Raw genomic sequence first — 25,303 nt, forward strand, 5'->3', positions numbered from 1 at the left:
TCCACCGCTGATGACGCTGGATCAGCTCCTGAGCCGGCGCCACCATGCCGGCGGCTACAGAAGCGATCAGGCCCCGCCTCCGGGCGGGAGCTGGAAGTTTTCCGTGCTAGGCACACCGGGAGGCCAGTGTTAGGCCTCCGGTTGCCATTGCAGCCACCGACACCCCGGCGATTTCATTGCTGGGGTGTTGATGAGCTGCAAACACCTTAAATGTAGCGATCGCTTTATTCACGGCTGCATTTAAGGGGTTAATGGCGGGGATCGAAGCTAACTTCGGTCCCCGCTGTTACAGCAGGATGTCAGCTGTAAGATACAGCCGACATCCGGGGATGATGGCACCGACTCAGCTTCTGAGCCGGTGCCATGCATTTGTCCTAAGTATACGACATTTTGCGGGAAGCACTGGCTTTCCATGACGTATACTTACGACAAATGCCGGGAAGGGGTTAACAAGCCCCAAACACATGCAACAAATGAATCAAAGAATGAAAATATTATATTATTTACATAAAAAAAAGGATCTGTCAACTTTGCCCCTCCTCTCTCATTTCTATTGAAAATGTATGAATAAATGGACAACTGTGTGTTACCATTACCCTTGACTGATACTGAACAATCAGGGCAGACTGTAAGGATATGCACTATTGTCAAGGGGAATTATAATGTACAGTTCTCCATTTATTCATACATTTCCAGGAAGAATAGCAGAGAAATGGCGCAACACAGAGTTCTAAGCAAAGTCGCTCCAGCAAGCATTTACAAAAACAAGCATTTCAGGAGACCCAACAGATTCTCTTTAAAGAATTAAAAAAAAAAAAACAACTAAAAACCGGTCTGCAACTTCAGCACACTTATATAAAAACAGTACCGGTGTTTCCGTTTCTTCTTCCTTGGTGGCGTATCTACATCCTCAGCAAGAACTGGAGCAATGATATTCGATTCCTTTACCCTGAATTCATACACCTGTAACAGCGTATATGGTCAGGTTAGGTTACAAAGTACTCTTACAATTAAATTACCAAATACACTATATGGTTATTGTAGTACACTGGTGAAAATTGATATGCAATGTAATCCTTCCCCTCTATAAATTGAAAAAGAAAACGCAATTATATAATTAACATTGACTACCTCTTGAGCTCTAGACCTAGATGGTGCCACATAAAAGGCCCATGGATTGGCAGATGTATCACCAACCTTCTGGGAGTCATTTGCCTCTACAGTGTTGCTGCCGTGAAATATATTTAACAAGCAGAATTACCTGTCGACACGTCTTTGTCCCAATCAACCTTGCAATTGCACAGAAGTTGTCATAATAGGTGCCAATGAGAACTCTAAACAGCGAGGCTTCAGCTCCACTCCAATCCACATTCTCGGGGGCTTCAATATTTGGCTTTATTTTGACTGGTGTTTGGCAGCGAGAGTTTGCTTCTTTAAAATAAAACAAAAATACATTTTGTTCGATAACAACCTACACTAAGCCACTCATGATCACAAAAGCTCCTAAAGATGAGGATCAAGTCAATTACCAGAGGAGCTTGAGGTCTCATCTTTCTTTTCTTCTTCTTCTTTATCATTGCTTTCTCCACCGGTTTCAGTTCCAGCTTCCCGGTCACTATCTGTGTCCTTTGCTTCTGAAACATTAACTGTTGGTGTGCTAGGTCTGCTAGTGCTATTGGGAAGTCTACCTCTTCGGCGACCACCAGGACGCTTGGGTGGTGTTTTTATCCTCTCTGCGGTCAATGCAGCAGCAAACTCCCTCGCTCCTTCCTACAAAAGATATACATCTTTTGACTGGGGGCTAAATTAAAATGTTCAGTAAATAGCAATCTACACCTCCATAGATGCTTAATAGTTTAATAAAGGTCTTTGAAGGAATCATTGAACAAGTAGGAGAATTATCTTACCAAAAGTTGGTAACAGTGTGGTCCACAAGGTTTCCCATCATTTGCGCCCTCATTGTTTTTTCTTTTGTATGTGTTTGGAGTGGCATGAAAAGCTTTACATAAAAAGGTAGAAAAAGAGAATATAAATTTTTAGCAGCAGAGTTGTACACTAATACTTAAAGGAGTCTTCCAGCCAATAAAAATTGATGGTCTATCCTCAGGATAGGTTATTAATACCTGATGGGTCGGGTTCTGACTTCCAGGACCCCCGCAGATCAGCTGTTTTGAAGGGGCCGCAGCACTCGTACGAGCGCTGCTTTCCCTTCATTTCTTCTTGTTCACGATGAATGTTTGACGCATTTAGTGGCGATTCACAGGTATTGCAGCCTTCTCTCCTATTGAAGTGAATGCGAGAAGAAGGCTACAATACCTGTCAGTCGGTGATGACAAGACTGTGTGTGATCTCTCATGAGACACGTGTGATCATACAGACAGCACAAGCCGCTCTGACACTGTCCACAGCGGATTGGATGGTGTCAGAGTACTAAGTATTACGCCCCCTGCCCTTTCCATGAAAAAAAAACAAAAACACACCACTGACAGTACAGGGGGTAATTTACATATCGGGCGCCAAGAATAATGGCACTGATAGCTCAAAAACGGACTAGAGACAGGTAGTTTAAAGTGCCCCAGGGTCTGTGCAGCAGTGCCTAGAACATGGTGCACTCATCTGCACATGTATGGGCTAGTGAAAGGTTCTCTTTAATAGGTCGAATATGTTACAGGGGAAGAAGGCCTGTGGAGTCCTACACTTGCTGCAGCCATAGAGATGCAAAGATGAAGAAGGGCAACTGTAGTATAGAAAGTATAGAAAAAAAAACAGCAAAAAAAACAAAACCACTTACATAGACTGATAAACATCAGACATTTTAGAAGATTTGATCAATGAGGGTCTGGTATTGAGACACCCCCAATCGCTGGAACACAGGTGCAGAAGCGCTCAGCTGATCGCCCTGCACCTTTGGCTGTGATCAGCGCTCCTTGTTAGGCTTAAGATGGCTCAACTTCTAGGTGACCCATCTTTAGCCTAAAAGGGAGCGCTGATCACAGCCAAAGGTGAAGGGCGATCAGCTGAGCGCTTCTGCGCCTTATTTTCAGCGATTGTAGGGCTGGGTTCCCACAGTGCAGATTTACTGCAGATTTTGCATGCAGTTTTTAAGCCAAAACCCAGAACGGTTTACGCTGCGGAGTTTCTGCAACGGAATTCTGTTCGTAAATTATACAGCATTCACAGTAGCAGCAACGTGAATGAGATTCAGAAAATCTCATGCTCACGCTGCGGAAAAAAAAACTTTAACGTAAACGTTAATACATTTACCTGCGGTGCGGAATTAAATTCTGCAGCATGTCAATTTATGCTGCGTTTTTGTTTTTCCATTGCAGGTTTTCCACATTGAATTCAATGAAGATGCAAAACCCAGTGTTGCGGCTTTTTGCGGCGCATTCGCAGCGATTACACCACAAAAATCTCAAATACGGAAATAAAAAAAACATACTTACCCAGAACGCTCTCCTCCTCATGAAGCCTTCTGGGATGACGTTGCATCCCATGTGACCCCTGAAGCCAATCACAGGCTGCAGTGGTGGTCACATGGGATGATACGTCCTCCCAGGAGGCCGGGCTAGACTGCGATGGAGGGACGTCGCCGCCGTAACAACGACATACCTAACGATGAGCGTTTTTTTACTGCTCCAGTATGGTGCAATTTTCAGACAGAATGTACTGCGAGTTCCAGGTCGGATACGCTGCGTGGTTTTTACGCAGAGTATCCGTCCCATGGGAAACTGGTCTAAGGGTTTGAGCACCCAGACCCCACCATTTAAAGCTTCTGATAGGTCTATGACAGATCAAAAAGTTTTTTTAGTTTTTTTTTAAAACTACAATTACTCTTTAAAGCATATTCTTCATATAAAAGCTAGATATACCTCACAGGATATAGACAGTATTTATACATAGTACACATACTAACAATCTTTAAAGAGCCAATCCACCATTTATTTATTTTTTTAAACACTGCATGCTTTGCACCACAAAGTGGTTGCAGTTTCACTTTTACGGCGCTCGGAGCTGCTCTAACTTCACCACACAGTATTGAAACGAAATTAGAAATAACCACCCAACCCAGGAGAAGCTTGTATTTGGTACCCTGCTACAAAGTTGCATTCAATTTCAGGATTGTACAAATGGCATTTAGAGGCAATTTTTTTTCTTTAAATCAGTCGTTGAATGTATCTTACTGACCAATATAATTTACAGTATAGTTTAAATCCAAGTAGGGACTACAAGTATATCTATATGTTCAACAAAACATACATAAAACAGGACATGAACTTACGATGTAAAAAGCAGTCATATTTGAAACATCGTCTACAAAACAAAGTGTGGAATGAATGTAGGCTCTGTTCCCTTTGCACAGATTTTGCATTTGGTCCATCAATATTTGGGGTGCATTCTGGAGGTAGAGCTCCTGGCAACTGTTGCTCTGTTAATTCCTTGTATCTGAGAGGAATAAGAAAAACTACGTCAAATTTAATGTCAGATTTAAAGGCAGCGGGGGAGATTTGCGCCTGTGTTTTAGACATTTTTTTCACCTCCCTAGTTTGTGTCTAGAAAAGTGAGACATGGCTAAGAGGAGTTATCAAATGTGCCCAATTATTGGCGCCATTATAATAATGCGCCATTTTTTACGCAAAACATTGGTGGGAAATAAGCCAGCCAAGAGGTGATATAAGAAAAAAAACAAAAAACATGCAAACTTGTCATACAGCATGCGCCATTATTAGAGATGAGCGAACTTATGAAAAGTTAGGTTAGTTCACCGAATTTCACGAAAAAGTTAGATAAATAAAAAATACGTTCATACTTACATTCCTCCTGTCCGGCCTCCAGCGATGACGTTTCATCCATGTCGCCGCTGCAGCCAATCACAGGCTGTAGTGGCTGTCACGCACGTAAGGATGACGTCAGAAGGCCGGCCTCCAGGGATGACGCTTCATCCCACGTGACGGCCTCTGCAGCCAATCACAGGCTGCAGCGGCCTCTGCAGCCAATCACAGGCTGCAGCGGCCTCTGCAGCCAATCACAGGCTGCAGCGGCCTCTGCAGCCAATCACAGGCTGCAGCGGCCTCTGCAGCCAATCACAGGCTGCAGCGGCCTCTGCAGCCAATCACACGCTCCTCTCCTGAAATCCTCTGTGCTGCGCTGCCTTAAATTCTGTGGACAGGTCAGGATCCTGTTTCTTTTAAATGTTGCTGGGGAACCCGCTCGATCCACTATATAAGGCTGCGCTACAGTGCAGCATTTAAAAGAAACAGGATCCTGACCTGTCCACAGAGTTTAAGGCAGCACAGAGTATTTCAGGAGAGGAGCGTGCAGATTCTGTGCTGCTGTGAATTCTGCTCTTACCATTACGTAGCTCTCAGTCTGTTACCTCTCCTCCACTCCTGTCCTCAATAACACCTTCACATGATTGGCAAGTCACCACGTAATGGTAAGAGCAGAGTTCACAGCAGCACAGAGTATTTCAGGAGACGAGCGTGCGGATCTTGTGCGGGGTGGTGACTTGCCAATCATGTGAAGGTGTTATTGAGGACAGGAGTGGAGGAGAGGTAACAGACTGAGCTACGTAATGGTAAGAGCAGAGTTCACAGCAGCACTGAATCTGCACGCTCATCTCCTGAAATACTCTGTGCTGCCTTAAACTCTGTGGACAGGTCAGGATCCTGTTTCTTTTCGGAATCGCTGCGAACCGAACTTTTCCTGATCTTCGGACCGAAACCGGGTTCGGTTGTCCCGGTTCGCTCATCTCTAGCCATTATGATAAATTTAATGATGCTTCTGACTGTACGGTCTAGTTTTATACTGTCTAAGGCCCCACGCACAGTCGTAATTTTGATCCGCAATCACGGACCGTAATTGCGGATCAAAGTACGGGTCCATTAATTTGTATTGCCCACGGACACCTTCCGGTATATTTACGGACTGTGCTCCCATACATTAGAATGGTAGCACGGCCCGCAGATGACTGGTGACTTTCTGCGGCCGGACGTGACCGTAATCACCGGCATAACCCCAACCCAGCATTTATAAATCTCACCCAATGACTTAACAATATCAACCATGAATAAATATGTTATATTTTAAATGTAAATATTTTGTGATAAAAGAGACAGACACACAAGAGTCTAATGTGTTGTATAGAAAGTACAGTGTTTGCGAGGTCTGTGAATAGGCCTTTCATATGAAATTTATTTTTCTCCTAGAAATCAGTGTAAAACGCACGCACGCACGCACACACACGCACACACGCACACACGCACACACACACTTCTCTGTAACGGATGAACTTAATAAATGTTTTGCACAGAAACATGTCTATCTGTTTTAGGAAGGAGTAAAAGGCGATACACCATAGTCGCTTCGAGAAATGCAGTGTAGTCTGCGGTACATTGCTCGTCTGGAGCAGGTTCTTCTTGGTGGTGTGCAGCGTACCCTCGAGAAATACGCTGAAAACAAGAACGTGTACATGATCGACCACGACCTGGGCAACCTCGAGTGACCACAAAACATCAGGGCAAATTTATCAGAGTGCTCGCCAAATAGGACAGATTCAAGACAGCTCATCAATCCGTGCCGCTCTGATGGAAACAAGGAAGAAAAGCACCTCAAATGCCATTGTCAAACGCTACCTTTTAGCCAGTGGTTTAAAGGGATGTGTTGCAGCACGAAAACCGCTCCTTAGGCCCATTAATAGAAAGAGGATATTTTGGGTTTAAAAGCACAAGAGCTGGACCACAAGTCAGTGGAAGGTGGTTCTTTTCACAGCCGAATCTAACTTGGTTGTTTGAGACCAAGAGGTGAAAGTTCGCTCATCATGTGACAGGTGAGCGCATGCTTCCTGCCTGCATTCAGCCCAGTCAAGCATGGAGGAGGCTCCATTATGGTCTGGGGATGTTTCATAGGTGGTACGGTTGGTGACTTACTAAAGATCAAAAGGAATCATGGACCTGAAGTGCCATCACAACATCCTGGTGCGCCACGCCATCCCAATCGGCCCACATCTTATTGGTTGTGGTTTGACACTACAGCAACATAATGACCCAAAACATACCTCCCGCCTCCATACCTCCCGCCTTTGCAAAAAGTATGTACAGTCAAAAGAACGACAACAGGTGCTGAAAAAAAATGATTTAGCCACCCCAGAGTCCCGATTGCAATCCAATTAAACTCCTTTGGGATCATCTGGAGAGATGTTTGATATGTGCAAGTTACGAGCCAAAATCATTGTTGGGAGTTGCTACAAGAGTAGTGGGCCGCAATCGGAGATAACATTTAAGACATGTTGACTGACAGAAGCCCCACGTTTGCACTGCTGTGATCGCTGCTAAGGATGGATACTTTGATTGGAGAAAGATTTAACCCCTTCGGGACGAAGCCATTTTTTTTATTTTTCATTTTCGGTTTTCATTTCCCGCATTCCAAGAGCCATAACTTTTTTATTTTTCTGTCAATAGAGTGGTGTGAGGGCTTATTTTTATGCGGGAGGAGTTGTAGTTTCCTTTGGTACCATTTATAGTTCCATATCATGTACTGGGAAACTGGAAAAAATTCTTTGCGGGCTGTAGTTGGAAAAAACTAAGATTCCGCAATTTTTTTGGGGCTTTCCCCGTGCGGTAAAAACAACAACTTATCTTTATTCTGTGGCTCAATACGATTACGGTGATACCAAATTTATATGGGTTTTTTTTTTACTTTACTACTTTCATTGATAATAAACTTTCTTAAAATTCGCCACATTCCCAGAGCCATAACTTTTTTATTTTTTCACCGATTCAACGGTGAGGGCTTATTTTTTTGCGAGACGAGCTGTAGTTTTTAATCGGTACCATTTTTTTGGTACGTAGAACTTTTTGATCACTTTTTATAAAAACAAATTTGAGAGCTAAGTTGACCGGAAAAAACAGTGATTTTGGAGTTTTACATTTATATTTTATACGGCGTTCACCGTGCGCTTTAAATAACGATATATTGTAATAGTTCAGACTTTTACGGATGCAGCTATACCAATTTTGTATACTTATTTAATTTTTTTACATTACTTTAGGGGGAAAATGGGAAAAGGGTTTTGTTTGGAACGGTTAATAATATTTTTTTTTCGCTACTAAAAACTTTTTTCCACTTTTTTTACACACTATTAGTCCCCCTAGGGGACTTAACCAAACGATCGTTAGAGCTCTGGTACAATATACGGCAATACTAATGTATTGCAGTATATCGTCATTTTTACAGGCTTCTATTAAGCCCTGTCACAGTCAGGGCTTAATAGAGGCAGAATTAAGGCAGCCCTGGGGGCCTTCATTAGGCCCATGGGCTTCCATAACAACCGCCGACATGCCACGATCTCACTGGGGGGGGGGCGGGGGGTGATGAGCTGTCGGAGGGGGCCGCCCCTCTCTTTTCAACACATTAGATGCTGCGGTCGTGACTGACCTCAGCATTTGAGGGGTTAAACAGCCAGGAAAAGCGTGATTGCTGCTGCCGGCTGTCCGCTGTAAAATACAGCCGACACTTGCAGCGCGCTCCAAACATCACACCCATACATAATAGCACGTCTGGATGCGCAAAGGGGTTAAGGAAATCAAGGCTCAATCCATTTGTAAACCATTTTCACGAGTACAAAACAGGTTTATTTGCCTAAACACAGTAAATCCGTATTTATCACAAACTAGCTTCTTTTGTTAATTTCCCAAGAGAAAAAAAACAAAACAGGATTTGGGTGGTGAAATGAATGAGCAGTGGTGGATAGAATTTCTCTTTATGACTTAAAGATTAAGTTCTAAATAGTCATCTAACTATTCTTACTTTTCTTTTAATTCTTCGGTTGTTCCCTTATCAGGAAACATGGACGATATCGCTTCAAAGATTTTATCCGAAGGAAATTTCCGTGGCAGAAGAGACACTTTGTCTGTAGGGAAAGTAGATTTTAGTCGACACATTTTTTTAGTGCTTAAAAAAAAATACATTCACAGAAATATTAATTATAATTACCATCCATACTGTCGTCATGATCTTTCTCTTTGCGCTCATCATCCTGATTGTCCTCTCCATCATCATCATCTTCATAATCACTATACTGACTGAGGGCATTCACCAGCTCCACAAATATTTCATCATTAATAAATCCACACTCTACAATAGAACAAAAAAAACAGATATTAGTATCTTGTCCACAAAGATATGAACTTCAGAAAAAGTGCTGGATCAGTGAAAAACGAATTACTTGTTCTAATCGGAAGGATTTTTTCCAACACTCAAGAATGTAGCACCTTCTTAACATGAGAACGGGTAGCTTCATAGCAGAATCATGGGAACAGACAAGTAAAGACACTGCGGACACATCAGAGAAGCTACAAAAGCAAGTACAAGTATTCAGATTTTCTTTTCCCTACAGGACATCAACCGTATCACACTTTTGTAACCAGTAAAAGCACATTTCAGTTACTGGCATTATCCCCGATTACAGCAGAGGGTTTACCGACGTCCCATTAATCATTTACACACACACCCATGTAATGAAAATTGTGTAAGAGACAAATTGAAACATTTCATTAGCTGAAAAACCTCATGTTTCTGAAAAGGAATCATCGACACTGATACATTTAGTCTTTTCTGGATTAAAAATAAAATAAAAAATGCACAACTATTTATTAAGCAAGACTATAAAAAGACCCAGTGCTTTACTTTGCATGGCTGTTTTCCCACCAGTTCTGCCAGACCCATGGTCATTACAGAATCAGGTTTGTACGACTGCCAAGAGATTTGGCTGGAATGAAAAAACATGTCCACGAACAGCTGTAACTTGTAATTATCAGTCAGACAAAAGATTTCAATCAAGGACATAAATAAATCAGAGATATCTAAAAATTTACCCATTTCCCTAACAAAAATGTGGTGCCGCCAAGAAGTAGAGCAGTTGCACAAAGGAAAAACTTAAAGAGATTCTATCACCACATTATAAGTGCCCTATGTCCTACATAAGGAGATCGGCGCTGTAATGGAGGTGACAGCAGTGCTTGTTATTTAAAATAAATGATCTGTTTTCACCACGTTTATTAGCGATTTTAGCTTTATGCTAATGAGTTTCTCAATGGACAACTAATGGGTAAATTAAGGACTATAGGTTTAGAAAATATAGTTTGTAATTGGATTGAGAATTGGCTCAAGGACCGTATCCAGAGAGTTGTGGTCAATGATTCCTACTCTGAATGGTCCCCAGTTATAAGTGGTATACCCCAGGGTTCAGTGCTGGGACCACTATTATTCAACTTATTTATTAATGATATAGAGGATGGGATTAATAGCACTATTTCTATTTTTGCAGATGACACCAAGCTATGTAATATAGTTCAGACTATGGAAGATGTTCGTGAATTGCAGGCAGATTTAAACAAACTGAGTGTTTGGGCGTCCACTTGGCAAATGAAGTTTAATGTAGATAAATGTAAAGTTATGCATCTGGGTACGAAAAACCTGCAAGCATCATATGTCCTAGGGGGAGCTACACTGGGGGAGTCAATTGTTGAGAAGGATCTGGGTGTACTTGTAAATCATAAACTAAATTTCAGCATGCAGTGTCAATCAGCTGCTTCAAAGGCCAGCAAAATATTGTCGTGTATCAAAAGAGGCATGGACTCGCGGGACAGGGATGTAATATTACCACTTTACAAAGCATTAGTGAGGCCTCATCTAGAATATGCAGTTCAGTTCTGGGCTCCAGTTCATAGAAAGGATGCCCTGGAGTTGGAAAAAATACAAAGAAGAGCAACGAAGCTAATAAGGGGCATGGAGAATCTAAGTTATGAGGAAAGATTAAAAGAACTAAACCTATTTAGCCTTGAGAAAAGACGACTAAGGGGGGACATGATTAACTTATATAAATATATGAATGGCGCATACAAAAAATATGGTGAAATCCTGTTCCATGTAAAACCCCCTCAAAAAACAAGGGGGCACTCCCTCCGTCTGGAAAAAGAAAGGTTCAACCTGCAGAGACGACAAGCCTTCTTTACTGTGAGAACTGTGAATCTATGGAATAGCCTACCGCAGGAGCCGTCACAGCAGGGACAGTAGATGGCTTTAAAAAAGGCTTAGATAATTTCCTAGAACAAAAAAATATTAGCTCCTATGTGTAGAAATTTTTTGCTTCCCCTTTCCCATCCCTTGGTTGAACTTGATGGACATGTGTCTTTTTTCAATCGTACAAACTATGTAACTATGTAACTGGGCGTGTTTTACTATTGACCAAGCGGGCGTTGTACAGAGGAGTGTATAACGCTGACCAATCAGCGTCATACACTTCTCCCCATTCATTTAGTCAGCGAATAGGGATCCTTTTAGATCACTATGTGCTGTCTTAGGGCGGATTTACACGAGCATGTGCGTTTTTGCGCATGCAAAAAACACAGCGTTTTGCGTGCGCAAAAGGCACTTAACAGCTCCGTGTGTCATCACATAGGATGTGCGGCTGCGTGATTTTCGCGCAGCCGCCATCATTATGACACTCTGTTTGGATGTTTGTAAACAGAAAAGCACGTGGTGCTTTTCTGTTTGCAAACATACTTTTGACTGCTGTTGCGCGAATCACGCACGTCCCACAGAAGTGTTTCCGTGCGGTGCGCGTGATTTTCACGCACCCATTGACTTCAATGGGTGAATGATGCGCGAAAAACACAGAAATATAGGACCAGTCGTGAGTTTTACGCAGCGGACTCACGCTGAGCAAAAATCACTGACAGTCTGCTCTGCCCCATAGACTAGCATAGGTCCGTGCGACGCATGTGAAAAACACGCGCGTTGCACGGACGTATTACACGGTCGTGTAAATCCGCCCTTATACTAACACGTTAACAATACTGAAGTGTTTAGACAGTGAATAGACATTCCACGGGATGTCTATTTACAATCTCTGCACTTCGTTAATGTTTCTGTGGTTGTTCCAGCAGATCAAGCGTAATCCCGCGAGATTACGCTGTAAATGACAGGTTACAACGAGATTACGCCTTCTCTGCTGTAACTACCACAGAAACAGTAACGAAGTGCAGAGATTGTGAATAGACATCCCGTGGAATGTCTATTCACTGTCTAAACACTTCAGTATTGTTAATGTATCAGTATAAGAGAGCACATACTGATCTAAAAGGATCCCTATGCGCTGACTAAATGAATGGAGAGAAGTGTATGACGCTGATTGGTCAGCGTCATACACTCCTCTGTACAACGCCCACTTGGTCAATAGTAAAACACGCCCAGTTGTCCATTGAGAAACTCATTAGCATAAAGCTAAAATCGCTAATAACGTGGTGAAAATAGATAGTTTTTTGGTTTTTTTTTAAAATAAAAACCACTGCGGTCACCTACATTATAGCACCGATCTCCTTATGTAGGACATAGGGCACTTATAATGTGGTGTCAGAGCCTCTTTAAATACCGCTGTCATTTTTATAATACAGGTTAAAAAAAAAATTAAACCAGTAATCTAATGGCTCTAGGCAACCGCTTCATTTCTTATCTGCATAAGGGTCTACATGATGCCCATCAAGTCACAGACACATTAGGCTTTGGTCACATCTGTGTCAAGTCTCCGTTCGACTAAGATATTGATTCCGTCAAAACGACGGAACCCTTGCACAACCGAGACAAACGGTACCGGATTTGTCACCATTGAAATCATCGGAAAGGAGGCCCTGACACAGATGTGAACATAGTCTTAGCTTTGAGGGAGAAACCAGAGTTCACCATGTTACTCATCCACATTCAAAAAGGTCAATTGACAGATAATCCACTGAAGTGATTTGCTTACAATTACATTAAACAGTCAGATCAAAAGCATATTGCAATAGTCTAGTTTGCGAATGATCCTACCCCTGTCTCCGTGCACCTTTCCATCATAGTTCTTTATTAGTTCTTCAATAAAAGTCCCATCTTGATCCAATACCTCATCTCCCATGTAAGGAATGTTATGCAGCACCGTCTCATCTTCCACCTACAAAGAGGACAAGATTTATATGCAAGAGTTACAATAAATATATGGTAATCTATAAAGCTCCCCGTCGACATGGATCAGAACTGTGCATACACGGTTCTACCTTAATAGCAGGTCATAAACCCGCCCAGTGAGTCTTTTTTAAATTACACGTATCACCATATGTACTATGTTTGCACCCTTTTCATGGCAAACAGATTTTCTTAGGGTATGTTCACACGCAGTGTTTTCAGGCGTATTTCAGGGGCGTTTACGCCTCGAAAACTGCCTGAAAAAACGGAAGCTGAATGCCTACAAACATCTGCCTATTGAAATCAATGGTAAAAACAGCATTGTGTTCATCCGGGGTGTCTTTTTACGCCTCTGTTTCAAAAACGGAGCTTAAAAAGACGCTCTGTAAAAAGAAGTAGCATGTCACTTCTTGAGGCGTTTTTTTGGAGCTGACTTTCCATTCAACACTATGAAAAACGCCTTAAAGAGGCTCTGTCACCAGATTTTGCAACCCCTATCTGCTATTGCAGCAGATAGGCGCTGCAATGTAGATTACAGTAACGTTTTTATTTTTTAAAAACGAGCATTTTTGGCCAAGTTATGACCATTTTTGTAGTTATGCAAATGAGGCTTGCAAAAGTCCAAGTGGGTGTGTTTAAAAGTAAAAGTCCAAGTGGGCGTGTATTATGTGCGTACATCGGGGCGTTTTTAATACTTTCACTAGCTGGGCGCTCTGAAGAGAAGTAACATCCTCTTCTCTTCAGAACGCCCAGCTTCTGACAGTGCAGATCGACTTACCTGCAAACGCTGATGCTGCTGCAGAATCAACTGTAGCCTCTGGTGCCGTCACGATGCAGGACCTGTGAGTGACGTCACAGATCTGCACTATCAGAAGCTGGGCGTTCTGAAGAGAAGAGGATGTTACTTCTCTTCAGAGCGCCCAGCTAGTAAAAGTATTAAAAACGCCCCGATGTACGCACATAATACACGCCCACTTGGACTTTTACTTTTAAACACACCCACTTGGACTTTTGCAAGCCTCATTTGCATAACTACAAAAATGGTCATAACTTGGCCAAAAATGCTAGTTTTTTTTAAAATAAAAACGTTACTGTAATCTACATTGCAGCGCCTATCTGCTGCAATAGCAGATAGGGGTTGCAAAATCTGGTGACAGAGCCTCTTTAAAATCTTTTCTCCCACACTACTCTGCAGTGTTATATAGAGGACAATAAATCATATTAGTGTGGGGTGGATCTAGGATTGACTAGGATACTCATGTTAAAAAAAGAAAACAATTATCTCCCCCCGGGTAGGGACTTTCGTTGGTCGTTCAAGGTGTGAGCAGAGAAAGGTCTTAACAAAATATACCCTTAAGAGCTAGAAGATGGTAGATCCCTCTTCATCTCACTTCAGGAGGAAATACAAATTACGCAGGTTTATTCTGATTTAGCCCACACCTCATACTGCACCCAATTATACTAGGACTCAAAATGGGAATCAGGTTCTACCTTATCTAGCGATCAGTGGACACAAATCGGAGAGTGTACTTGTAAGGGTATGTTCACACGGGCCGTTTTTCGGGTCGTAAACGCCCGAAAAATCGGAAGCAGAACGGCGGAGCGTCCAACAGAGCGTTTTTCGCAGTGTTTTTTTACGTGTAAAAACACGGCCGCGAAAAAGTGCAGGAGACTTATTGGGACGTTTTTGGAGCCGTTTTCCATAGACTATTGAAAAAAGCTCCAAAAACGGCCATGAAAAACGCAGCGAAAATCGCGAGTGGCACAAAAAACATCTGAAAATCAGGAGCTGTTGTCTCTTGAAAACCTCTCCGTATTTTGAGACGTTTTTGACGCTGTGCGTGAACATACCCTAAGAGTGCTCAAAACATGGTGATGCAGGAAACCTCTTTTAAAAGATCCCTATTTAGATGGTACTTGGTCGTCACTAGAATAGCCTATGCGGTGTCAGGCTACTCTCCTACTTGTCAGAGGATGCCCACCTCTTAGAGATATGTTACTGGTGGAAAAGCCCTCGAGTCAAGAGACTCTGGATTCGGGTCTACTCCCTCATCCACTGGCCATAATTTGCAGAAAGACTTATGGGAAGACCTCTTAAATAAAAAAAATATTGCGGGTATACCCTCAGACTGCCAGAAATTAATCTCATTCTTTTTTCAATCAATTGCTTATGCTTGGAAAAAACACACTAGACTTTTTTGAAGTCAAGAGGCATCTTAATTGGTACATGCTAAACGAAAAATTTACATCCATTCACGACAGATTCCTGGAAGTGGATAGATTATGTCATTCTTTCCCAACAAAGCAGAAGTTTGCTCCCAATATAACCCGGTGCGAGTCCTCCTAACCTCTACTCTACTAGACTCTCCACAACGACCACCCAGCAAAGAAAACCACCACCCTTTTTATCTGATCTCAGGCCCAGTTCACATCTGCATTGAAGACGCCATTAGGGGACTCTGTCACAGATCCAGTCGCAGCATGTGGAGATATTGTTTCCGGTAAAACCACATACAAAAGGAACCGGCACTTTCTGTGCTTTCATTGTTCTGCTCCTCTGACAGAGCAGGATAACGGAAAGACCGACGTAGATTATCCCGCCCCTCTATTGCTCTAAAGTTTCAGACTTGCCTTGTCTAGGTCATTCTCTGAATTTCATTGTAATGGAATAATCTTATCTTACATATAATCTGATGCCCCCAGCACGATACGATGGTCATTCTTTTGTAGCCTCGGCTTCGTTCACATCTGCGTCAGGGCTCCATTGGATTTTTCCGTCAGGGGAACCCATGAACGGAACCCTGATTGAAACAAACGGAAACCATCGGTTTCCGTTTGTATCACCATTGATTTCAATGGTGACGGATCCGGTGCAAATAGTTTCCGTTTATCACCGTTGTTTAAGGGTTCCGTAGTTTTGACTGAATCAATAACATAGTCAACTGTGCGTTGTCAAAACAATGGAACCCTTGAACAACGGTGACAAACGGAAACTATTTGCACGGATCGGTCACCATTGGAATCAATGGTGATACAGACAGAAACCTATGGTTTCAGTCAGGGTTCCGTTCATGGGTTCCGCTGACTGAAAGCTCTGACAGAACGCATAAACGGCGCCCTGACGCAGATGTGAACAAAGCCTTAGCTGTTGACTGTTGGGGTATGTTCACACGGCCTATTTTCGGGCCAGAAAAGCCCGAAAAATCCGACGCAAAACGCCTCCAAACATCTGGCCATTGATTTCAAATGGGAAAAACTGCGTTCTGTTTCAAAGGGCCGGTTTTTTTTTACGCGACAGTTTTGAAAAACGGCCGCGTAAAACAACGTCCGCGAAAAAGAAGTGCAGGAAATTTCTTGGGACGTTTTTCATAGACTATTGAAAACAGCTAAAAAAACGGCCGTAAAAAAACACTGCGAAAATCGCGAGTGGCTTAAAAAAAACTTCTGAAAATCAGGAGCTGTTTTCCGTTGAAAACAGCTCCGTATTTTCAGATGTTTTTGAGTTTGTGTGTGAACATAGCCTTAGGCCTAGTTCATTCAGAGTTTTTTGACAGGCAGAAAAAAAATCAGCCTCAAAATTCCTTTTGGGCGGCTTTTTTTTTTAAAAGCGTTTTTGTGGCGTTTGCTGTTGAAATCGACTGCAAAAAACCACTAAAGAAAGAGCTTCGCAGGTTTTTTCTGTCTCCCATTGATTTCCGTGTCAAAATCAGTGCCAAAGAATTCCCTTACTTACACAATTTTTGTTATTATAACTGCTTTTTTGTTAAAATGCTAAAACCAAAATTAAAAATAAATAAATAAATAAATAGATTAATGATAAAGAAATACAGAGAAGTAACTTACCATAAAATTTTGCTGGAGAGGAGACCAAGAATACATGATCGGTACAGAGGCTACAGCATTGAGTGTTTTAAGAGGGATGACTTGTTTTGGAAAATCAAAATCGCTAGTCACAGAACACTAAAACAAATACAATAGAAGATGAAAAATAATGAATAGCATAACAGCTGAAACAGATCCATGTATCCTACCGAGGTTGTTAAAAATAAACTTTGTACAATGTTTTTAGGTGCATAGCAGTATTCATAGAACCTGCACAATTGACTACACTATTGAATTAGAAGTACATCTTTTTTTTTTTTAACTAAACACACCAATTCATTTGATCAGTTTATTCCTAAAAACATATCTGTCAATACAATGGTTAAAGGGTAACTAAACTTTCAAAAAAACGTCAAAAATTAAGACATGTCAGATTGGTGGGGGCCTGAGCACGGAGACCCCCACCAATAGCTAAAACATAGCGGCTGAAGCGCTTGGGTGAGCGCTGAGCCGCTTCGTTTCTGATCGGCTTTTCTCGGAATGCCGAGCAGTTGGTGTACAGACACAGACTTTCTATTGAGCCCGTACACCAACTGCTCGTCTTTCAGAGAAAAGCCGATCAGAAAATAAGTGGCTCAGCGCTCACCCGAACGTTTCTACCGCTTCATTTTAGCGATCGGTGGGGGTCTCTGTGCTCGGACCCTCACTGATCAAAGCTTCTGACAAGTCACTATGAAGTTTTTTTAAAAGTTTAGTTACCCCTTAATATATTTCATAATAATTTATTACTGTTGCATTCCACAATATCTCATAAACTCTGAAGTACTGCAATGGTTTATCACAAAGATGACACATTTTAGGATCGCATAATGCAGAAAATCTGTTTGCTATGTGGACATCATTACTTCAGATGGACCATCAATCATCTCTATATCCATGTGTTCCCTGACAAACAACTAGTTATTAAACCCTTAGTGACCAAGCAATTTTTTATTTAATTTTTTTCTTTTTTCCATCGTCACATTTAAAGAGCAATAACTTTTTTATTTTGCCGTCGACGTAGCTGTATGAAAACTTGATTTTTGCGGGATTAGTTATATTTTTTAATGAAAACATTTTGGGGTACATATACATTTTTTGATTAGCTTTTATTAACTTTTTTTGGGGTGGGAAATAGAAAAAAAAACAAAAACCAGAAACTCTGCCATTGTTCTTTGAGTTTTAAATTTGCGCCGTTCACCGTGCGGCGTAAATGACATGTTACCTTTATACTATGGGTCGGTAAGATTACGGCGATACCACGTGTGTAGGGTTTTCGGGTTTTAATACTTTTGCACAATAAAAACACACTTTTGAACTAAAATTATGTTTTTGCATCGTCGCTTTCCAAGAGCCATAAGTTTTTATATCTCCGTCAATGTAGAGATACGCAGGCTTGTTTTTTTGCAGGACGATACGTAATTTTAATTGGTACTTTTTGGGGTACATGCGACTTATTGATTAACTTTTATTATTACTTTTTTGGGGGGGCAATGGGATAAAATAGCAATTCCGCCAGGTTTTTTTTTTTTTTTACAGTGTTCACCGTGCAGTTTGAATTACATGTTAACTTTAGTGTTTGGTTTATTACGATCTCGGTGATACCACGTGTGTATATTTATTACATTTTTTCACTTTTACTAAATAAAACCACTTTTTAAAGGGAAAAAATTGTTTTATTTCTTTTTTTTTTTTTTTTTTTTTATAGGGCATACTGATTAATAATTTTTATTCAACATTAATTTCTTATTGTTTTAAGTCCCACTAGGGGACTTCACTATGCGATCTTTTTATTGCAGATATAATGCAGCCCTATAGTCAGGACAGGCCTGGGGGGGCTTTGTTAGGCCCCCGATCACATTTGCGGGCAGCCAATGGGTGACAGAGGGTGCCCCTTCCTCCGTAAGCCACTTAAATGCAGCTGTTGCGATTGACTGCAGTATTTATGGGGTTAAACGGCCACGATCAAAGGAAACTATGATCGCTACCGTTAGAGCAGGAGCCCGATTGATATCAGACAACAGTCACCCGCTCCAGCCTGCACAGAACAGCCCTGCAGTACTTAAACTAGGCTGCAGTGAAAAGGCGGCAGTTTAGCCAAAGGCCCCTTAGTGACCACTGTGAAAAGGCGTTTTGGTGGTCACGAAGGGGCTCTGTCACTAGTTTATGAATGTGCTCTCCTAACGAATCAATAGGCGCTATGATGCTGATAACTACAGTGTAAAAAAAAATTCTATTAAAAAAACGTTTGTTATTTGCAAAGTTATGAGCATTTTTCTAAATATAATAATTTGGCTAATAGCCAAATAGGCGGTGACTCTTTCTTTTCACTCTGAGCAGTGCAATGTTTTCTGTTTGATACTATCCAATCCGCATACAGCTAGAAATGGATATTTGAAGTGATCCCCCTTCCCTCCAGCCACTCACACTGTGTGATAAGACAGTGTCAGCGGCTGTGCGGTAGCTTCACCTCAGGAGAATCGCTGCCGTTACCTCCCACGTGTCTAGTATAGCTTCATTTGCATATTTAGAAGAAAAAAAGCTCATAACTTTAAACACAAATTTTGGGTCACAATTTTCACTAGCATTATTAGTGTGACCGCGCCTATTAGATTAGCTAGAAGATTGGGCATTACTAAACTAGTGACAGATCCTCTAAGTTAAAACACCTCTAAAGTGTTTGTATGCTTCTCAATTGATTTCTCGCTTTTCATTTTTAGAACTCGTGTCGAATTTTCCCTAAGTCATCCACTAAATAAATAGCAATAGCATGCAAATCACTCCGTTCATAAATATATATATAAAAAAACATTTCTGCAACGTTATGGCGATTTAAAAGAGTTGTCCAGGGTAATGTTTTTGTTTTTTTCTTTTCAAGCTAGGCCATGTTCAGATGTTGTAGAACAAAAATCCAGTGATTCCGCTGAAAAATCTGCATGTAACACAGATTTTGCTGCAGTTTCAATGGAGAAATCTCATCCACACGTACAGTGAAGGAAATAAGTATTTGGTCCCTTGCTGATTTTGTAAGTTTGCCCACTGTCAAAGACATGAACAGTCTAGAATTTTTAGGCTAGGTTAATTTTACCAGTGAGAGATAGATTATATAAAAAAAGAAAAAAAAAAGAAAGAAAATTACTGTCAAAATTATATATATTTATTTGCATTGTGCACAGAGAAATAAATAAGTATTTGATCCCTTTGGCAAACAAGACTTAATACTTGGTGGCAAAACCCTTGTTGGCAAGCACAGCAGTCAGACGTTTTTTGTAGTTGATGATGAGGTTTGCACACATGTTAGATGGAATTTTGGCCCACTCCTCTTTGCAGATCATCTGTAAATCATTAAGATTTCGAGGCTGTCACTTGGCAACTCGGATCTTCAGCTCCCTCCATAAGTTTTCGATGGGATTAAGGTCTGGAGACTGGCTAGGCCACTTCATGACCTTAATGTGCTTATTTTTGAGTCACTCCTTTGTTGCCTTGGCTGTATGTTTCGGGTCATTGTCGTGCTGGAAGACCCAGCCACGAGACATTTTTAATGTCCTGGTGGAGGGAAGGAGGTTGTCACTCAGGATTTGACGGTACATGGCTCCATCCATTCTCCCATTGATGTGGTGAAGTAGTCCTGTGCCCTTAGCAGAGAAACACCCCCAAAACATAATGTTTCCACCTCCATGCTTGACAGTGGGGACGGTGTTCTTTGGGTCATAGGCAGCATTTCTCTTCCTCCAAACACGGCGAGTTGAGTTAATGCCAAAGAGCTCAATTTTAGTCTCATCTGACCACAGCACCTTCTCCCAATCACTCTCAGAATCATCCAGATGTTCATTTGCAAACTTCAGACGGGCCTGTACATGTGCCTTCTTGAGCAGGGGGACCTTGCGGGCACTGCAGGATTTTAATCCATTACGGCATAATGTGTTACCAATGGTTTTCTTGGTGACTGTGGTCCCAGCTGCCTTGAGATCATTAACAAGTTCCCCCCGTGTAGTTTTCGGCTGAGCTGTCACCTTCCTCAGGATCAAGGATACCCCTCGAGGTGAGATTTTGCATGGAGCCCCAGATCGATGTCGATTGACAGTCATTTTGTATGTCTTCCAGTTTCTTACTATTGCACCAACAGTTGTCTCCTTCTCACCCAGCGTCTTACTTATGGTTTTGTAGCCCATTCCAGCCTTGTGCAGGTCTATGATCTTGTCCCTGACATCCTTAGAAAGCTCTTTGGTCTTGCCCATGTTGTAGAGGTTAGAGTCAGACTGATTAATTGAGTCTGTGGACAGGAGTCTTTTATACAGGTGACCATGTAAGACAGCTGTCTTTAATTCAGGCACCAAGTTGATTTGGAGCGTGTAACTGGTCTGGAGAAGGCTGAACTCTTAATGGTTGGTAGGGGATCAAATACTTATTTCTCTGTGCACAATGCAAATAAATATATATAATTTTGACTATGTGATTTTCTTTTTTTTTTATATATAATCTATCTCTCACTCGTAAAATTAACCTAGCCTAAAAGTACTGTATAGTACTATAAATTGCTGCGGAATTGTGGTGTGGAACATGCCCGTAGCCATCTTTATATAGGACACCTGTATATTGCATCCAAAGGGTTTCCCTGCTCAGGCCATTTCAGTTGTGTCAGTATTTGGCACGTGCGGTATATAGACTGAACAGCAATGCAATATTTATACAGCTCTGTAGACACCTCAGAGATGGGATTGTTTTTTGATTCTTTTTTTTTTAAGGACATTTAATTTTAAAATCTTGTTACTCGCAATGAAAAGAGGGCTGATTCGAAGGCTATGTAAACCTTAGTATAAATTGTTTCTGAAATGTAAGTTGAATCCGTTAGTCCGCTGGACCGATGGCTTGGCTGACAGCGGCTCATGTCTGCTTCTTAGACCCAATTCAAATGACGCTTTTTGCTTTTTTTCAGCAGTATATGTCAGGACTACCTCCGACGTATTCCTCTGACAAAAGGTGTTAATGTATCCTACTGTAAAAGGCTTTATTCACACGACGGTGTCAAATCGGCCATGAAAAACTACCGTTTTGCAACCGTGCGGTATCGATTTTCACGGATCCTTCATAGACTTGAGTCTATTGAGGGATCTGGGGAAAAATAGGGCATATCCTATTTTTTTACCGGGTCGTTAAAAAAAACAAAAAAAAAAAGCGGCAGTGTGAATAGCCCACTAGACATGAATTGATTTTAATGCAGTCGTGTGACGGCCGTTAAAAAAACGTCCGTCAGACAGCCGATTATCCTTGTCGTCTGAATAGGGACTAAGAATACGGTGGGATCGTTGTCCGAATCCCCCGGGCAGAGTGCTACCTGAAGCGCTATGCCCGGGGAAGCTCCTGATGTCACCGTCTATATATGAATGGTGATGCCAGTAGCTTTGCGATGCTTCGGAATAGTCCTGGCCAGGGGCTTCTGGGCTGGAGAAGCCCTTGACGTCACTGTTAGAATATGGACAGTGCGTCAGAAGCTTTCAACTACAGAGTCCCTGACCCTTGCGAAATTCCCTGACCTATACAATTAACGTAAAATGGCATCTGTCACACAAAGACTACCATGTTTTTTACGGGATACCTCAGGAAAGCCTTCAAACAAACAAACAAGAAACGTATACCGGCCTGACTATGGCCAATAGGAAACTCTTTTGGCCTCCGTCAGGCTAATGGCGCCCTACGGACACGTTTAGCTTGTATGTCGGGAGCTTTCCCGTTGAACATGCTAGAACATAGGTCCTATTTGCATCGCGTTTATGCCCTAACACACAGGATAACCATAATGCTGATCACATATAAGTTCAACCAAGCCATGGGTCCAGTTGACCGACAGATTGGGCTTAAAGCGACACTATGCAGTTTCTATGTATAGTGCATACATAGTAGCTGCTATGCAAAAAAAAAAAAAAGATTAAACTTTGATGGTTTATGGTGAGGTGTGCTTAAAAGGGTTGTGCCATCAAAGAAGGGTGCCTGGGACCCCCCTTAATAAGCCAAAACTCTTCTGCTATAGTGAACTGGAGCAGATCGCGTGGTGAAGTCCCCTAGGGGGAAGATAAATAAGTAAATAAAAAAGTTTATGAAAAAAATAAATAAAATCACTTTTTTTTTCCCCAAAAAGTTTTTTTTTTTTAGTAAAAGTGTAAAAAACAAATATATAAACAAATACACATATATGGTATCGCCGCGATCGTAACAACTCAAACAATAAAGTTAACACATTATTTTAACCGCCGGGTGAACGGCATCCAAAAAACACAATAGCAAAAGATTTCTTTGTCCCATTCCCACCATACGAAATAAAATAAAAGTTAATCAATAAGACCCATGTAACCCAAAATACTACCAATGAAAACTACACCTTGTCCCGCAAAACACAAGCCCACATAAGGCTACATCGAAGGAAAAACAAAAAACGTTACGCCTCTTGAAATGTAGTAATGCAATAACAAGTATTTTGCAAACTTAGGAAAACATAAAACCTTTAAATATTTGGAATCCCCGTAATCGTGCCGACCCATAGCATAAAGAGAACATGTTATTTATGCCGAATAGTGAACGGCGTAAATTTATAACGTGAAAAACAATGCTGGAATAGCGGTTTATTTTAAATTCTTTCCTAAAATAAAAAGTTAATAAAAGTCAATCAATATATTATAAGAACCCAAAAATGGTGCAATTGAAAAATTCAACTGTCCCACAAAAAAAAAAAAACGAACCCTTATACAGCTATGTCAACGGAATATTATTTTTTTTACGACTCTTAGAACGCAACAGTGAAAAAACAAAAAATAATCCTTGGTCATTAACGTGCAAAATGGCCTGGTCATTAAGGGGTTAAGTTCATAATTCGTTACCCTGATCCGTTTTTAGATCAGAATAAGGATAAAAACGGATCTGTTAAAAATCCCATTAAAAATCAAAACAGATGCAAACAGATGACAATCCTTTTGTGTCCATTTTAAACGAGTGATCAAAATAACCCATCCGTTTTACTTAGTTAAAAAAACCTGATGTCTAAGTCCTGTACTCTGAACGTCTCTCCTTCAAAGAAAAAGGATGACTAAGGGCCTGTTCACATCACCGTTAGTGTCCGTTTTCCTTAACACTGAACTTAATGGTGACGGAAACGTAAGCTAATGGTTTCCGTCTGTCACCGTTGTAACAGGGTTCCGTCGTTTTGACGGAATCAATAGCGCAGTTGACTGAGCTATTGATTCCGTCCAATTCAATGGTGAGGGAAACGGAAGCGAAGGTTTCCGTTTGACTTTCCGCTGAGGGGTTAACCCAACAGAAACCTCTGACGAAACCCCTCAGCGGAATCGAACGGTGAACACACCCTTCCATAACGGACACAATTAAAAACCCCATTAAATGGGATTTTTAACGGATCCGTTTATATAGTTATTCTGATTTAAAAACGGATCAGAGTAACGGATTATACAACGCAAGTGTGAACTTAGCATTAACAGTCTTACATGCCAAATAAGTCCCCACGCAAACAGTAGTTTTCATCAGTAATTACAGATAAAATTGTGGACCCATTCATTTCTATAGGCCACGGACACGTTTTCGTATATTTACGGATGCGTTTGTGCCGTAGAAATGATCCTCAAAATATAGAACATGTCCTATTCCAGTCTACAACTGCTGCACGGACTCGCCTATGGAATTCTAGGGGCGTGTGCAAAATTGCGGACAGCTACAGATGTGCATCCGTAGCCATCCGTAATTGCGGAAGCGTTGCTATGCGAATGCAGGGGATTCCACAAGAAAATGGCGCATGAGCGATCATATGACCCTTTTCAAGGGGTTGGAATATATGTTGGTGACACAATTTGTAGCCAAACTTTGTTTGTGGATCCGTAAATACGGATGCACTACAGACCGTATTTGCAGACATAGTCCCAGATTTGCGGATGACTACGGCTCCGTATTTGCAGACAATAAAAAAACACTACGGTAGTGTGCATCAGATTTTAGGCTATAGACAAAACCGATAAAAACAAGGGGACATATACAAAAACACCGAAAAAGGCTGTATCCATTTGTAAGTATGGCCTTTTTCGGTGTTTTAGATCTTAGGCTATGTTCACACAGAGGTTTTTGCAGGCGGAATTTCTGCCTCAAAATTCCGTTAGGAAGTTTGAGGCAGATTTTCCTCTCCCTGCACGCCGATTTTCGCTGCGTTTTTCGCCCGTGATCATTGAGCGCCGCGGGCATAAAACGCTGCGAAATACGCTTTCTCCGCCTCCCATTGAAATCAATGGGAGGCATTTTCGGGCCGTATTTGTCGAGTTTTTTGGCGCGGTTTCCGCATCAAAAAACTCAGTGTGAACATAGCCTTACTGTAAACCGTTCCTTGTGTTTTTCTAAAACCTACTATTTATGCAACTGTGACATGAATATAACATAGTTCTGCAAAAGA

General features: G+C 41.5%; 1 protein-coding gene across 3 annotated transcripts in view; it reads right to left on the reverse strand.

Moving 5' to 3' along the window:
- EZH2 (enhancer of zeste 2 polycomb repressive complex 2 subunit) overlaps positions 1 to 25,303 on the reverse strand; it is a 77,901-nt gene that overhangs the window by 26,333 nt on the left and 26,265 nt on the right. For all 3 annotated transcript variants that reach the window (XM_075828585.1, XM_075828587.1, XM_075828586.1), the window contains exons 4-12: positions 16,843 to 16,959; positions 12,868 to 12,988; positions 8,995 to 9,135; positions 8,809 to 8,911; positions 4,283 to 4,446; positions 1,908 to 1,999; positions 1,530 to 1,770; positions 1,262 to 1,431; positions 869 to 963 (exon numbers count right to left, since the gene is read on the reverse strand). In XM_075828585.1, the coding sequence (XP_075684700.1) occupies positions 869 to 963; positions 1,262 to 1,431; positions 1,530 to 1,770; positions 1,908 to 1,999; positions 4,283 to 4,446; positions 8,809 to 8,911; positions 8,995 to 9,135; positions 12,868 to 12,988; positions 16,843 to 16,959 (1,244 nt within the window). The remainder of the gene's footprint in view (positions 1 to 868; positions 964 to 1,261; positions 1,432 to 1,529; positions 1,771 to 1,907; positions 2,000 to 4,282; positions 4,447 to 8,808; positions 8,912 to 8,994; positions 9,136 to 12,867; positions 12,989 to 16,842; positions 16,960 to 25,303) is intronic.

Source organism: Rhinoderma darwinii, chromosome 5 (genome assembly GCF_050947455.1).
Source record: "Rhinoderma darwinii isolate aRhiDar2 chromosome 5, aRhiDar2.hap1, whole genome shotgun sequence".
NCBI classification, from domain to species: Eukaryota; Metazoa; Chordata; class Amphibia; order Anura; family Rhinodermatidae; genus Rhinoderma; species Rhinoderma darwinii.